The sequence below is a fragment of the Fundulus heteroclitus genome, chromosome 12, assembly GCF_011125445.2.
Source record: "Fundulus heteroclitus isolate FHET01 chromosome 12, MU-UCD_Fhet_4.1, whole genome shotgun sequence".
In the NCBI taxonomy this organism is placed as follows: Eukaryota; Metazoa; Chordata; class Actinopteri; order Cyprinodontiformes; family Fundulidae; genus Fundulus; species Fundulus heteroclitus.
In genome coordinates, this window is record NC_046372.1 from 41,971,005 (window position 1) to 41,986,425 (window position 15,421).

At 44.6% G+C, this 15,421-nt stretch overlaps 1 protein-coding gene across 2 annotated transcripts in view; it reads right to left on the reverse strand.

Moving 5' to 3' along the window:
- Positions 1 to 15,421, reverse strand: part of hk2 (hexokinase 2) — a 68,758-nt gene that overhangs the window by 23,797 nt on the left and 29,540 nt on the right. For both annotated transcript variants that reach the window (XM_012878406.3, XM_012878326.3), the window contains 5 exons: positions 12,368 to 12,529; positions 10,371 to 10,604; positions 7,199 to 7,503; positions 6,943 to 7,091; positions 5,335 to 5,454 (listed from right to left, as the gene is read on the reverse strand). In XM_012878406.3, the coding sequence (XP_012733860.1) occupies positions 5,335 to 5,454; positions 6,943 to 7,091; positions 7,199 to 7,503; positions 10,371 to 10,604; positions 12,368 to 12,529 (970 nt within the window). The remainder of the gene's footprint in view (positions 1 to 5,334; positions 5,455 to 6,942; positions 7,092 to 7,198; positions 7,504 to 10,370; positions 10,605 to 12,367; positions 12,530 to 15,421) is intronic.

Below are 15,421 nucleotides of genomic sequence, written 5' to 3' on the forward strand. Positions count from 1 at the left end.
CGTTTTCTCATGTAGTAGACGGGTTGTCAGGCTAGCCTGCCCACCAAGATGGAGGCGCGCACCCCCGATCACGTGACTGTGACGTCAGATGCAAGGGGTCTATTGCTCCCACAATCCAGTGGGAGAGCCGTTGCTTTGAGATGGGCTTGCCCTGAAAAGGCTTTGCCCAGGACACAAAGAGCTGATCACTCCTCCGGAAACCGCTAGTCTTGTCCACATAGGCCCGCAGGGCCTGGACCGGACAAAGCCTGTTCTACCGCTGTTTCTCCGGGGAGGAAAAAGGAGGAGGAGAGAAGGCTGTAAGAGTAATAGGAGAAAACGAGCCCACCACTTTAGGTACAAAAACCGGGTTGGGTTGCAGTGAGACCTTAGCACTCTGAATGGTATATATAACACTCTGAGGCAACCCTGCTGTGTTTAAATTATACCACTCACGGGCCAGGCCCATAGTTTTAGGTGTTCTGGGTGAGGGTGGAACACTGTCCCCCTCACCATGAGACAGCATGTCGACCCGTAGCGGGAGTTGCCAAGGCTGTCCTCTCAGGAGCTGATATATCTCCGCTAACCAGTGCATCGCTGGCCAATGTGGAGCTATCAGGATCAGCGAGTGGCGATGCTCCCTCACTCTGGCGAGAGTGGGGAGATCAGAGCCAGAGGAGGAAAAACGTACAACAGAGCGTGAGGCCACTTGTGCGCAAGCGTGTCCACGCCGAGCGGTGCGTTCTGATCGCGCATCGAGAAGAACAGCGGACACTGAGCGTTCTCGCTGGAGGCGAACAGGTCCAGATAATTTATGTGGAACTGTCGGAGGTTCGGGCTCCACAGGCCTCTAACATACCGACCCTCATGAATTCCTCCCCATCCTGACAGGCTCGCGTCCGTCGTGATCACCTTCCGTGACACAACCGGACTCAGCGGCACACCCAGCCCTAGAAAAGTTGGACGGCGCCAGGGGCGCAGCGCCCTGATGCACTCTGAGGTGACAACCACCCGTTGCGCACCATGACGCGCGGGATGAAGCTTGAGTGCGGCTACCCAGTGCTGAAATCCCCTCATATGCAGACGGCCGAGGGGAACAACCAGAATGACGGAGGCCATCAAACCCAGCAGCCGCAGGCATAATCTGAAAGGGACTGCCCTGAGCAGGCGGAATGAGGCGAGGCAGGACCTCAGCCTGAGCACCCTGTCTGAAGACAGACGAGCGGTGCACGAGACCGAATCCAGCTCTAGACCCAGAAAGATGATATTCCGTGTCGGGGCTAACACACTCTTTTCGTGGTTCAGCACAAAACCCAGATCGAGCAGGTGCCGAACGAGTATCTGTGTGTGCGTCACCGCCTCCCTCTGTGATCGAGCCAGAAGGAGCCAGTCGTACAGATATGTGGCAAAGCGGATGCCCTGCTTCCTTAGTGGAGCAATCGCCGCTTCAGTACAGCGCACAAACACTCTCGGGCTCAGGAAGAGCCCGAACGGGAGCACTGTGTATTCATAACAGACACCCTGAAAAGTGAATCTCAGATATTTCCTGTGTGGTGGGTACACAGAAATATGGAAATACGCGTCCTTCGGGTCGATCGAGGTGAACCAGTCGCCTTCACGTACCAGACGCAACAGGGATGCGTGTGTGAGCATCCTGAATTTGTATTTCCGGAGATAACCGTTCAGAGGTCTCAAGTCCAGGATAGGGCAAATTCCTTTCCCTCCCCGTTTCGGGATCAGAAAATACCTGGAGTAGAAGCCACTGTGTTTCTGCTCCGTGGGAACAGGACTGATAGCTCCTTTCCTCAAGAGCGCAGAGATTTCCTCCTGCAGCGCGCAAGCAGATTCTCCCCCCGCCTGAGTGGGAACTATGCCCTGAAAAGCAAGGGGGAATCCTGGCAAACTGAAGCCGGTATCCCCTCGTTACGGTCCGCTGAACCCAGGCTGACGTTGTGAGGGAAGCCCATCTGTCTCTTTGAGCGGAGTGTGGCGTCCTTACAGGGTCTCTCTTCGATCTCAAAAGGCGGACTTACGGGGTCCCCTAGCGACAGAGCAGAGTCTTCGCGAATGGACGGCACTGCGCATGCGCATGGAAATGACTGCTTCATGAAGCCGGTCCCAAGCTGCTGCCTGTGAGGATGAGGCGTCCCCTGCAGGAGCAGTGATGTGACCGGTCCGTTTATTTTTATTTTTTGTGTTTTCATCTGCGCCCTCGACCAGGTCTGGATGCGACAGGAGAACATGGTTTATTTTTGAACATGTGCGTGTGCTTGCGCGACTTGTAGGGACAGGAACAGCAGTCGCAACTTTCAAGCTTCCTCGTCCTCTGGCTGAGGGAACAACTCGCAGCAGAGGTCTCGAGGGACACACATTCGTTGGCGGGTCGTATAGAACTGGTGAACGGGGAACGTCCAGTTCTAACACCCGTGAGAGGGCTGCGCCGTCAGGCCGTCCTCTTCTTTCTCCTGGCCTCGTGGCTGGAGGTTTGCGCCGGCTGGCCCGCAGGGGGAGTTGTCGGAGGCATCGACCTCCTTGGCCTCCTTGGTCGGAAGGGACCGGTGGAGAGGGCTGGGGTTTCGGCCGTCTGGGGATCTTGAAGGGAGGGGGCCAGGGCATTGCCTAGGCATAGGACTGCCTTGATGTCACCTGAGGAGAAGGTTCCGTCTTCCTGGGTAGGCAGAAACGGAGCGCTTCGTCCTCCTTCTTCAGAGCCTCACAGAGCTGTTGCATGGATGCCAGCGCAGACCCGAAGATGCCTTCCGGCACGATTGGCATGTCCAAAATCTCCTCCTTTTCTCGGTCCGACATGTTGGTCAGGTTGAGCCACCTAGCTCTTTCCTGCAACACCATCATCCCCATAGATTTACCCGTGGCTTGGACTGCGCAGCGCTGTACGCGGAGGCAGAGGTCCGTTATCACGGTGATCTCATCCCACGCGTCAGGGTCCGGTTTGGAAGCCGCAACCGCTGTCACTTTATATGCTCTGTCCGTCAAGGCGGACTGGAAGCGGTCCGCCTTGGCTGGCAACGTGCTGGACTTGGCTGGCAACGTGGGACTTTTGGAGGACGTCGGCAGCTGTGGATGCAGGTGTGCTGCTACCAGCGGCTCCATCGGGGGCTTGCGATGGATGCCAAGCTTCTTCATGCCCTCGAAGTCCAGGGACGAAGCTCCCTGAATCTGGGTTTTCCCGCTGAACGAGCAGTCCTTCCAAGAGACCGCTACTTCATCCAGGAGCTCCGGGAAAACGGGGAGCAGCTGTCTGGTCGCCCTGGTGGCCTGAGGCAATTTCTTCCCTTTGTAGCGGGATCTGGTGGTCTCCACCACTACTTCAGGCCACTGGATTTTGAGCCTGGATGCAGCGCGTTTGCACACTGACTGCATGTCCATGCACATGGCGGGGGAGGCTGTTGCACTCTCCCTGTCATCCCAGGGAACTGACAGCGCGCCCGGCTTTGCAGCCTGCGGGCTCGGAATGAAGAATCCATCATCATCGTCGTCCTCCTCAGAAATGAGGAGCTCTGAGATGGCTTCATCTTCTTCCTCGTAGTCCAGCACTAGGACGTCCTCCACGGACGAGAGCGCTGTGGCCAAATCTGCCTGGGAACCCCAGCTGGCCGTAGCGTCCGCTCCGTGAGCGCCATCCTCTTCGCATTTGTCGTCGTTGTTGGGCGGCAGCCCACACGACGACAGACACGGGTCTTTGCCGGAGAGGCTAGCTTGGCGCGCTAGCCGTCTTCAGAGGCTCTTCATGGTGAAGCGGGAACAGTCCACACATGAGCCTGGGGCGTCCACCACCAGGCGGGCATGTTCCAGCCCAAAACATGTCGAGCACACCTGGTGTGGGTCTTTGCTCGAGATCTTGTTCCCGCAGCCACAAAGGCGAGTTTCCGCGCTGCCGCCTCCCCGTGTGTAAGGAGAAGCAGGAATAATTTCGTTAGCTGGTGTGCTACCCAAAGTGAAAAGCTGAGCTGACTGGTGTGACAGTTCAGTGAGGTTATTAGCTGGTGTGCTAATATTGGCGGCACGTGCTCCAGACTATGGTGAAGGCTGGAGAGGTAGCAGCTAGCGCCCCATGTCAAAGGGTTAGCTTAAACTCCCCGACCGTGGACCGTTAAGCTAGTCTGCTATCAGAGATATGCCTCGAAGCGAGAAGAGGTTTTCGAATGACGTGGCGTCGTAGCGCAAGCTACTTATAGAAGGGGTGACGCAAACGTCGCGATCACCAGCCAATCAGGATTGGCGTAATGAGATATATGCTTCTGAGGAATACGGCAAGGGGCGTATCCCATAGTGAGACATCGAAACGAATGCTATGAATGAGAACCCAAATAACTGGGAATAGTTAGAGCACGCCACACAGACACGTTTAGGTTAAAAAGCTTTTAAAATTGCATCACGTGTCCTGGCCTCATTATTCCTGTGTAAAATTAATTGTTCTGACAAGGTAGAAACAACAATATTCAAGCAAGTGATTTTCCCAAGCCAGGGCACACACTTACGTACACCCAAGAGTGTACGTAAGAGTCAATGTGATGGATGTGGGTCTATGTACAAGTCCAACATAGTCCATTTATAAACTGGCTGTTCTTAGCCAACAGTTCTTATTTTCACATGACTCAATACTTAATGAAAACAATGTTATGAATCGCGTGTCTGCCATAGAAACTCAACTTAAATGGTCAATTTTGGAGCTCTGAACGGCAACAGAATTTCTGACGGGGCTTCCAAAAATTCTCCCCCTATTTATCTAACACTTCTGCAGTGAATTGTCTTCAATGAGCAACTAAGGCAACTTATACAATCACTTCACCAAAACACCCAATTATGTTTAGGTTTTTTTTTTAGACCCTGTAAGAGTGATACCTTATTTTACACATAATGTTTAGAGGCAGTGACACAAAGTTCACTTTTCATGTGAGCTGCTTCTAAATGTTGTCAGCAGCTAAATGGCGGCCCCCACAGTTTACTGATTGTACATGCTTCCAGCTGCGATGAATGCTGGATTGGTAAGCATTTATATTTCAAGGTAATATGTTGTTGTGGAAACTAAGCCTGGATGGCTGCGTGTGCTCCCCCACCAATGTGACAAGCTTATAACACAGACAGCAATTCAGACTAAGCTCTGCTTAATGTAATCCTGCTTTTGTGAGCGTTAAAAAGGTGTTTTTCTAATGCAATTTAAAAACAAATAAATAACTTATTTAGCAAAAGGCTCAACATATAGTAAATTCATAGTTTAAACCTTCAGCAAAAACACCTTCTGCCTGTGTATCACGCAACCAATACTTTAGGAAACAATTTAATACACAGAGTTAATAATTACAATATGCAAGTACAATCTAAAGAAAATGTTACCTCATCCAGTTTGGTTTGATCACATGGGAAAGAGAATGTAAATCCCAGAGGTAAGGAGGCTCCTCTCATTCCCATGTAGTCCAAGAAGTCAGCAATGCAGTACACAATATGGTTGAAGAGCTAGGACACAGATAACGGAGTGAAATTAAAATAATGACTATATTCATTTTTAGATATAATACATTTGCAAAAAATACCCATAAAAAAGCTTTATATGACTGCTGCAGTAAACTTTGCATTATTGCTGTATATGACAACCTAAGCACAGACCATTTAGTTTAAAACTTCAGTCACATTATTGCAGATAAAGGAGTGACACAGGAGTGGATTTTCACTCCTGGCTGATTCCACTCTCAAACAATTTTTTTTTTGTCCCATCTCAATCCTGGGTATGGATCAAGTCCCCTTAATTTAAACAGTGACATTACTGTTGCTTAAACAAAAAACAAATGTGTACCAGTGTAACACCGTCACACTCGACTCATGTAGCATGAAGTTTGGTAATATTTGTTACTTTCCTGCCAGTTATGCAAGTCTAATAGAAAGGTCGTCATTACGTTGCTAATCAATTTTTATCAAATCAATTTCTCCACTGGCATTTTTTTTTTTCAATTCTGGCAGAGAGCAGTGCACAGAAGCACTGTTGGCTTCTGGACCATGTAGGTGTTTTGACTTGCACAACAGTCGACAGCGGTTCCCAGACCTTTTTAGCTGTGCCCTCACTTCTGTGTCCCAACTGGGTTGACGCACCCCCAATCTTCAAAAAATGTTAATAATAATAATAATAATAATAATAATAATAATTGCAGTTGCAACAACACAACCATCATAACAAAGGTTATGGAAATAAAATTGGAACATAACTTTATTTAAATTGCAAAAAAAGTTACACACAACATCCACAACAGGATCCTGAGGAATTAATCTGGGTTGCCCAGGTCATTGGCTCCTCAGTCAGCTCAATATGCCAGTTGTTGTGGCTCAAACCAGAGCCCACCGCAGCCCCTAAATCAACAACAGTATTAAAATTTTCTTAATCGCTTATGATCGGGTCCTGGAAAACCCTTGATATATCTGGCAATAATTCTCTTTTTGTCCTGACTGCAGAAAGCCATTATACTCCCGTCTTTACAGCTGGTGTTCTTCGAAAGTTGCTGCCCCAATCAGTAATAATAGAGAAATGTTTGGCTGTCTCCATTCCTGTCATATATATTTGTATTTCTTTTTAGCTATTGTCAAAACCTTACTCTAACGTAAATAATACATAGAACATTGAAAAGAGGAGCATAGTAGAGAGATAAGGCCCTGAAACAAGCATCACCACTGAGAAGTTTGTCCAGATGCAGTATAACACAGAATGTGCTAAATACTGCATCTCAACACAGATGCATCTAGCTGCCTTCAAAGCAACATATTTACTTCATAGGTGTGAAAAGAACTTCATTTTCCAAAATATATGATTTCTTCACCCAAAAACCCAGGTCAAAGTCATTTTCACATACCACCAAAACAGGATGGGAAACGGTGTGATCGCAGCTTTACGGTTGGCTCCGATATATAAACCTTAGGATGATTTTCCAACTATTTGAATCCCAAATGACATGTTACCTCTTCCCCTGTGCCTTGCATGGTCTCCTGGTCGATACTATAGATCTTCTGGTGCATATTCACTTTTAGCTTCTTTTCATGTCTCAGCCGAACAAGAAGAACACGAAAACTGGATCCACCAAGGTCTAAAGCCAAGAAATCTCCTTGCTCTGAAAAACGAAAAAAAAAAAAAGGAGAAAAGAGTTCACACAAAACAGAAGCAAGGTTTCTTATTTGTGTAAGACGTTATGAAAATCTTGTTTTCTCTTAAGCCAACCTGTTCCGTCCGGGGTGGATCTGACATACGTCGGAAGCATCTTGACGCTTGTTTGGTCATGTGTTTGCTTCGACAGGCCTCGTGCCATCTCTTCCGTCATTCTCCTCTTCACCTCAAAGAGCTGCTCCCGACTCAAACGCAGGGTGTCAAGGATGCGCTGCCGCTCGGCCTGCTGAGCGGCGAGACGGTAGGCCACCGCTGTAACCATGGCGGCCCCTTTCCCGCTGCCATGCTGGGACTGCAAGAAGCGCACGTCACAGTCTGGCACAAGGCGCCGCACCATTTTGTTGAGCCTCCTGGAAAATCTACAGATTGTGTAAAACAGAACCAGATTTATTGCCTCGTCAATTGTTAAACTTACAAGAACCTTTAAAAAGAAGCATTTTGTCTGAGACAGCAGTGGTCATATTTTTAGTTACTTAATAACAATAGAAATTAGAGATGAAAGAAAATGCCAAAAATGCTTTGAAGCACTGATATCCCCAAACATATTAGTATACATTTTGATGCATGCAGTTTTCTCTGTGAATAACAGTCTTAGTATCTTTTTGGATCAGTGGGAGAGCCATATATGATCATATTTCTAAAACTGGTGGACAGATTTGTGTTAAACAATGACAATTATGTGGCACTATAGACTCAAAGGCTGACATTTCCCCCAGGAACTCCCTGGGAACTATCATCTCCCAGGACCTAAATTGGGAGCTGAACATCAACTCCCTCACCAAGAAAGCCCAGCAGAGGATGTACTTCCTGCGGCAGCTGAACAAATTCAACCTGCCAAGGACAATGATGATGCAGTTCTACTCCTCCATCATTGAGTCCATCCTCACCTCCTCCATCACCATCTGGTACGCTGGTGCCACCGCTAAGGACAAGAGCAGACTGCAGCGCGTTATCAGGTCTGCAGAGAAGGTGATTGGCTGCAATCTTCCATCTCTCCAGGACCTGTACGCCTCCAGGACTCTGAGGCGTGCAGGGAAGATTGTGGCTGATCCCTCACACACCAGTCACAGACTATTTCAGTCACTTCCCCCTGGCAGGAGGCAGCGGCCCATCAGGACCAAAACCTCACGCCACAAGAACAGCTTTTTCCCATCTGCTACCAGCCTGATCAACAAAGCCCAGAGCCACTCGTGACAATGCCTCTCTTCCCCGTTCAGGACTTACAAGCTACACCAACGTGGCATCTCCAGACCAAGTCAACCTTCCTGTAAGTGCAGACCTACTTGGTTATCTCAGAATCAGAATCAAGTTTGTTGCCATAATATAAACCTGTTAAGGTACGATAATCCTTTGACCCTATTAATGCACCAGCAACAGTCTCTCTTTTCAACTACTTTCAGAGCATATAATGGACACACATTGTTTGAGCTTTGCCATCTTGCCCTTTTCGTTTTTCATAATATTTTCTATGCTTTACAAAAAAACTTAGTTAAATAACCACTAATGCAAATACAAAGAACAGTGGCAACAGTGCTTTACATTAGTGTTTATACCCCCTTGAACGCTTTAGCATTCTGTCAAGTTACAACTACAAACTTTAATGTATTTTACTGGAATTATATGATAGAACATCTAACAGTGGACCATAACTTTAAATCCATCTGTTCTGTGGAGGGTCTCGGGTGTTTGTTAGTAAATACTGGAGCATTAATCAGAAAAACAGCCAAGAGCCCCATGGTAACGCTAGAGGAGCTGCAGAGATCCAAAACTCAGGTAAGAATCTGTAGACAGAAATATTTGTGGCTCACAAAAAGACCTTTATGAAAAAGTTAAAATAAGAAACAAATTCTTCAGTTCTACTGACGTAGAAGCTGGTCAAAGTATGCGAGAAGACAGATGGAGACAATACAGGCTTATCCTGGAAGAAAACCACTCAGAAGCTGAAAAATACATGAGACCAGGTAGGAGGTCCACCTCCCAGGAGGACATTAACCCCAAATATACAGCCAGTGCTCCAAAGGAAACGTTTGCATCAGGGCTTATTAAGAAGAATGGCCTAGTCAAAGCACAAACGTCCAATTAGAGAATTAACAAAAATCTTAATCTGTTGTGCAAACATGGCATACATCATAATAACTGCAGCAGCAACTCAAGTGAAGACAGATATGTGTACTGCCCTTTAATCCATATCAATTTGTAAAAGCTTGTCCAATTTTCCTTCCACTTCACAATGTGATAAACGTAAACCATTTCAGGGGTTTGATTACGTTTGCCAGGCAGCATATAATATTTTTTCACCTTATGGCAGTTTGTTCTGTTTTATTTCATCTGAACAACTAAAGAGAAGCCAATATAATTATACTGTTTCACAATCATTTATAATATATCATCTTTGAAAGTCCAAGTGGAGTTTACGCTCATTCCAACTATGAACAGAGGAGCGCAGATGACAAAAACAAAAAAGAAACCTGTGCTTGTGGGAATAAAAAGCCTCCAAAGAACTCTGTATGTACTGTAAGCCAGAACCAAGAAAATAAACAAAAGAAATCAACACTGTAATAAAAGATTAAATCTAAATGCGTTTGATTGTGTTTGCATAGTGAAGAAATATTAACCGGTCAAGCCCTCCTAAAAGAGATCGAGCAAGGTGAATTTTAATCAGAAGGGATGAGTGAGGATAATTACATTGTGTTCAATGGACTGACCCAAAGTCTGTTCATTACAAAAGGCGGCTGACATCCAGCCTGACTGTAAGTCCTTGGCTCTGGTCTGAGTGGATTTAACAGAGAAAAAGACCAAACCCCAACCAGACACCGGAGGGGTGGGGCTGTGTGGCATGTGTCCCGTTATATTTTACAACTGGAACACACGGCTGGACAAATATTTTGCAAGGCATGTGAAGTGTAGCAGGCAAATAAACAACTTTGTAAATGCTGACTTGAAGTCAGTCAGGCAAACACCGATGACAAGGGAGAACAAATCCCTTTGTGTGAACGAGCTCGAAATATGTAAAGAGGGCTTAAACAATCAACATGTGGGGATTGTGTGTACTTGTTGGAACAATTCGGCCCGTTGTAGGACAAATGTACTCAGGCACTTGCAGATACACCCCTAATGGCTCTAATCAAGCTCAGTCCTAGATGAGCTCTTTATCTCTACTACAACTCACTTTATAATATAATATTTCATGAGTGAGATACACGCGGAAGGGCTCTGGATCACTTACTTTGGATGGTTCTTGTAAACGGAGCCATCTACTCCGATGGTGATGCGCAACTTTTCGGCTGCTTTGTTATCCCGGATCTGTCGCATCACTGCTGCCAGACTGGTGGCACACAAGCGCGCGGCCCGAGTAGACACGATCTGACAAATCCTCCGAGTAGCGGCGCAGTCTTCGGCGGTCGGGTCCAGACCCATGTCACGGAGCACCTTCTCAGCGCTGGCCAGACCTTCTTCATCTCTGCATGCGAAGCAGAAAACAATCAAGCTCTACAGCTAGAATTCATTTTTGAACAGGTTGCACAGTGAACTCCAAGAAATAAGGAAGAGAAGAATTTTTATTTATTTGTGCTTAAACGCCATAAAGGTCCCACATACTTGTAACGCCTCAAAATATTATTCGAGTTCTTAGAAAGCAAAAGTACGATTTAAAACCCCTCTCCAGCTTATTCTGGGGATCCCAGTGGGTCCCCAGGCCAGAAGAGATACACAGCATCTATGGTGAGTTGTGGTTCTACCGCAATGGTCTCCTTTCAGTGGGAGCTAAAATCTTAAATTATTCTTTGTAGCTTCGTTCTTCATACAAGTGTACTTTGATGCGTCCTTTAAACTAAAGTCTTCCAGTTAGACACGTGATGAGCCAGCAGAATATAGAGCCCTATATAGGTGCAGGGTAACTACAGCCAGAAGGTAAATGATGTCGGATAAACTTCGGGGGCTAAACGTTCCTCTCATTGCAGTGTTAAATGTTTTAAAGATAAGCCGTTCCAGACCTCCTGCTTGTTCTTTTCATCTCATCAAAGAGCCAGTTTGATCTTAGTGTCATCTGTCAGAAGAATGGTGTTCCAGAACTGCCTTCTGCATTTTCTCTCATTAACTTCCTTATTTATAGCAGGCTGGGATAATGACACGTCAGCCTCCCGGGAGGCATTCTTCACTTAGCTGCATGTCTCTCACCAATGAGTCATGTTTTCTTCAGTACATATCATTGGGCCCACCAGTTGTTTCAACACTGCTTCACGTGTAGATTAGTTGTGACTTTGCTCTGGAACGGATGGCACATTTAGTCTGAAATACGAACTCCTCCACTGCACACTGTCAGTTTATACCAACAGTTTCTAAATGTTGATTTCACACGTTGAATCAAATCTCAATACTTTAATTGTTTAACTGTAGAGGAAATAACAAAGGAAAACTGATTGTGAAACTTTCCTCCTAGTCCCTGTCAATTAAAGCTGAGTTTACATTTTTATGCTAAATTCATTATGACAAGTTCATTAAGGAAAGCCAATGTCACAATGTTTACAAATGTACCCGTCCGGAAAAAACGTTGGATTCCTCGTTAAGCTCAGCAGCGTTGAAGCTTTCACAAACATTTCTTGCTTGTGACGATAGATCCCTGCTGTGTTAGCCACATTGCAGCTTTTGCTTCGGGAAAGTCTGTTTTGAGGAAAGGGGTAGCCAGCAATTAATCCAATTCTTAGATGGTACAATTAGACTTTAAAGTGAGTTAAGCACAGTTTTAGCAAACATAATTCTCATTGTTTAGTGAAAACAATTGACTTAAGAAAAACTAGCTTAGTATTATGGTTGGGAAGCCCATAGACCCTTTCTGAATGTTAAAAGGAAGCATATTAGGCTACCTTTAAAACATGTTGTGGTTTCAATACATGGATACAAATATCTTTGTTCTTTTTTACAGATAGGAAGCAGTGAGACACCAACAGCAACATACTCCCACTACCATCATTTGATATATTAAAGTTGTTTTTCCAGAATTCCAATCTTTTTACATTTCTGGGTTAACCCAGACAAAAATCACACAAAGAACAAAGTGTTGAAGGTCTTTTGCGGCTCACTAATCTCATTTCTTGACGTCAATCCACCGTCACACTGGATGTTTTAGGGCTCTAATTGGACACCATTTTTGTGCAAATCACACTGGATGTTTTAGGGCTCTAATTGGACACCATTTTTGTGCAAATCACACTAACTTATACTAACTTGTCACTCTCGATAGTGTAGATGTAGTTGGTGCTGAAGTGTCCAGTGGTCAGAAGCTCTGGCGTAATGTTTCCCTGGAACAACAGTTGATCTCTGGCCATCTTGACCAAGATGAGACGCACCAGCTCCCCCATGTACATCCCACTTATCATCTTCTCAAACCTAAGAAAAATACAGACAGCAACTATAAATACACATAGATCGGCTTCCGAATGGCAGCCTCTACAAGGTAATTCACATTTTGAATCCAAACTGTAGAAGGGATGATAACACATGCTGATATACATCTGTCTAGAGGACTTTTAATAAGATCAGAGAATAAATTAGGAAGTGAGAACACAAAAATACCATCTGGATGACATTTCTGCATTAAACAAAAAATATTAATTAAAACCCTTGCTTAATTTAGACTCAGAAGTACTTATTGTGATGGCGCGCAAAGACATGTCTTCACATCGCCCTTAAGCTCGTTAGTCGAACAATTTATCAGCTCCATTTCCAGGAAAAATTAATAAATCATTAAAAGCTGCATGTTTCTGATGTTTTGTTTCTATGATGTGGTTTCAAGCTTAAATTCCTTGCTTGTTTTAGATGTGCTGGATCTGTTTTTACCTATTCTGATTTTAACATAACACCAAATAGTTATAGGGAAAATGTTTACGGACAGTGTGCGGCAAACTAAGCCTGTAGAATCAATTAATGATGTTCAATTATGATTTAGGCTCTAAAAAAAACCCCCACGAAAACAGTGGCTTTATGTCATTGTTTTGAGATATGTTCAAGTCGGCCCTTATTTTTTGATCCCTCACGAGTGATGCACACTACCACCTCTCACTAAATCTGAACCCACATGCACTCTGTGGTCTTGTTCAGAAAAAGCAGCACAAGGACACATGGAGAAAAAAATTATGTTTATAGAATGGCCAGGTCAAAGTCCAGACATAAATCTAATCTAAATTTGTAGAGCCGAACAAACTGATCAGCGTGAGATTGATCCAATTAGCAAAGGAAACATGCGAAAAAATATTTTTTTAGACATGCATAGCTGGAAAAAAACAGAACCTAAAAAGGCCTGCAGCTGTTGCAACAAAAGGCTGTTTTACAACACATCATGTATTCCACTCACTTCATTATTATGTGATAATTTACTACTTTTTTATAATGTAGCAACTGAGAGGGAGCGAATAAAAATACACATTGAGCTTTGTGGTTGAAATGTGACAAAATGTGAGAGTTCTCGGGAGATGAGTAGTCTAGCGGATTGCTCCATTTAGTATTTATACATGACCAGCAGGGCATATGCTTAGAAATAAATTTAGAATAGTATTTGATGCAGTGTAATATTACATCAATTATTATCCTCAACAAAAAAGTTTAGGAACTTAAAAGTGCTTTAAAGAGGAACAAGGGTGCAGAAATAGATTGGTTTCAATCCACCAGGCAAAGGGTTGCTTATTTGTTAATCCTGTCCACTGTTGAATCTGATATTTCCTCTTGTCAGTATTTAAAAGTTTGAAAAGGCCGTAAAGGCTTGTAGAGAATGAAAGCTCAGATGAGCATATTAAATTGAACTGACTATTTTAAAACCCACTCATATCAAGGTTACCCAGTATTGCAGTTTTCTTCCACAAGGAATAAACCAATAGATTATGTATGTGCCGCATTCACTCTGTTATTATGCTCTAAAGTGGGAGGCTGTTATCAAATTGACATTAAAAATATTCTAGCAAAGGTATAAATAAAGTGAAATTATTCAACCGAAATAGATCAGATGGGAGCTGTGTGGCTTCACAATAATAGTATTTTATTTAATAAAAATTTGCTATTTTACCCACACTTGAATTCATTTGAGATTTGTGCGGTCGCTCTAAGCTTTATACCTTAACGAGATTTATTTTTCTTAAATTGCTTTTACACTTTCAGTAGTTTTTAAACTGGTACGTTTATACTTTCACAGTAAAACATTTGAGTTGACAGAGTTGGTAGAGTTGAGCTGAGACACTGATTCAACGAGCATGACAGATCTATATTTATACTGCCTAAAAAAACATGTAAGCAACACTTGTTAATCAGAGTATAACATCAAATTAACAACCGGTGCATTAAAGGGGCAACAATGAGACCACCCCAAACAGGAATAATTTCCCGCAACTCATTTGTTTTGAGTGGTTTTGCATTTGATCAGGGTCAGTTTCACTACTGGTGGCGTGAGGCGACACCTGGACCCTACAGAGGTCACACAGGCTGTCGAAGGCCAGCAGAATGGCACATCAATACAATCCAATGCAGAAGGTTTGCTTCGTCTCCCAGCACGGTCTCGAGAACATGGAGGAGATTACAGGAGACAGGAAGTTACTCTAAGAGAGCTGGAGAGGAGCTGGGATGGAGGTCCTCAACCCATCAGCAGAACGGGTATGCTCTCCTTTGTGCAAGGAGGATCAGGATGATTGCTGCCAGAGTTCCACAAATTACCTTCAGCAGGCTAATGCTGTGAATGTCTCTGACCAAACCATTGAACCAACCATACTAATGGTTGGCTAATGTTCTTTAACTTTGATATTACACTGATTATTCTGCTATTAAAAATATAAAAGAAAAGATTTAGATTTGCTCAGGGTAGCCCTCCTTCTACCCCTGAAAAACAATTAGGAAACACCACCACTGTTTAAGGGCTGGGGACACCCTAAAGGCTAAGATCTAAGCGTGAAATGGGAATAAGCTCAAATCCAAATAAACTCACATGAGTTAAAATATCTGAAGCTCAAAACTTTCCAACTGTTCCCTTAAGTAAAATATTTTTCCCCTTTATTTGGTTTACTTGCAATGTGTGCATTACACTGTGTGTTTATCATGAAGATTATAGAGGATTAGTGAGCATCAGAGGCTCTATCCAGGATGAACATCACTATAGTTAGTGGCATCCTGCTGGGATGAACGTATATTTAAGTGCCTTAGGACTCAGTGCAGGGAGTGTGATGTGGATATAGAGGGAGTTTTACTGTGGATCAACCCCCCCCCCCCCCAATGCAATAACTCAGATGGAAGTACTGGGAA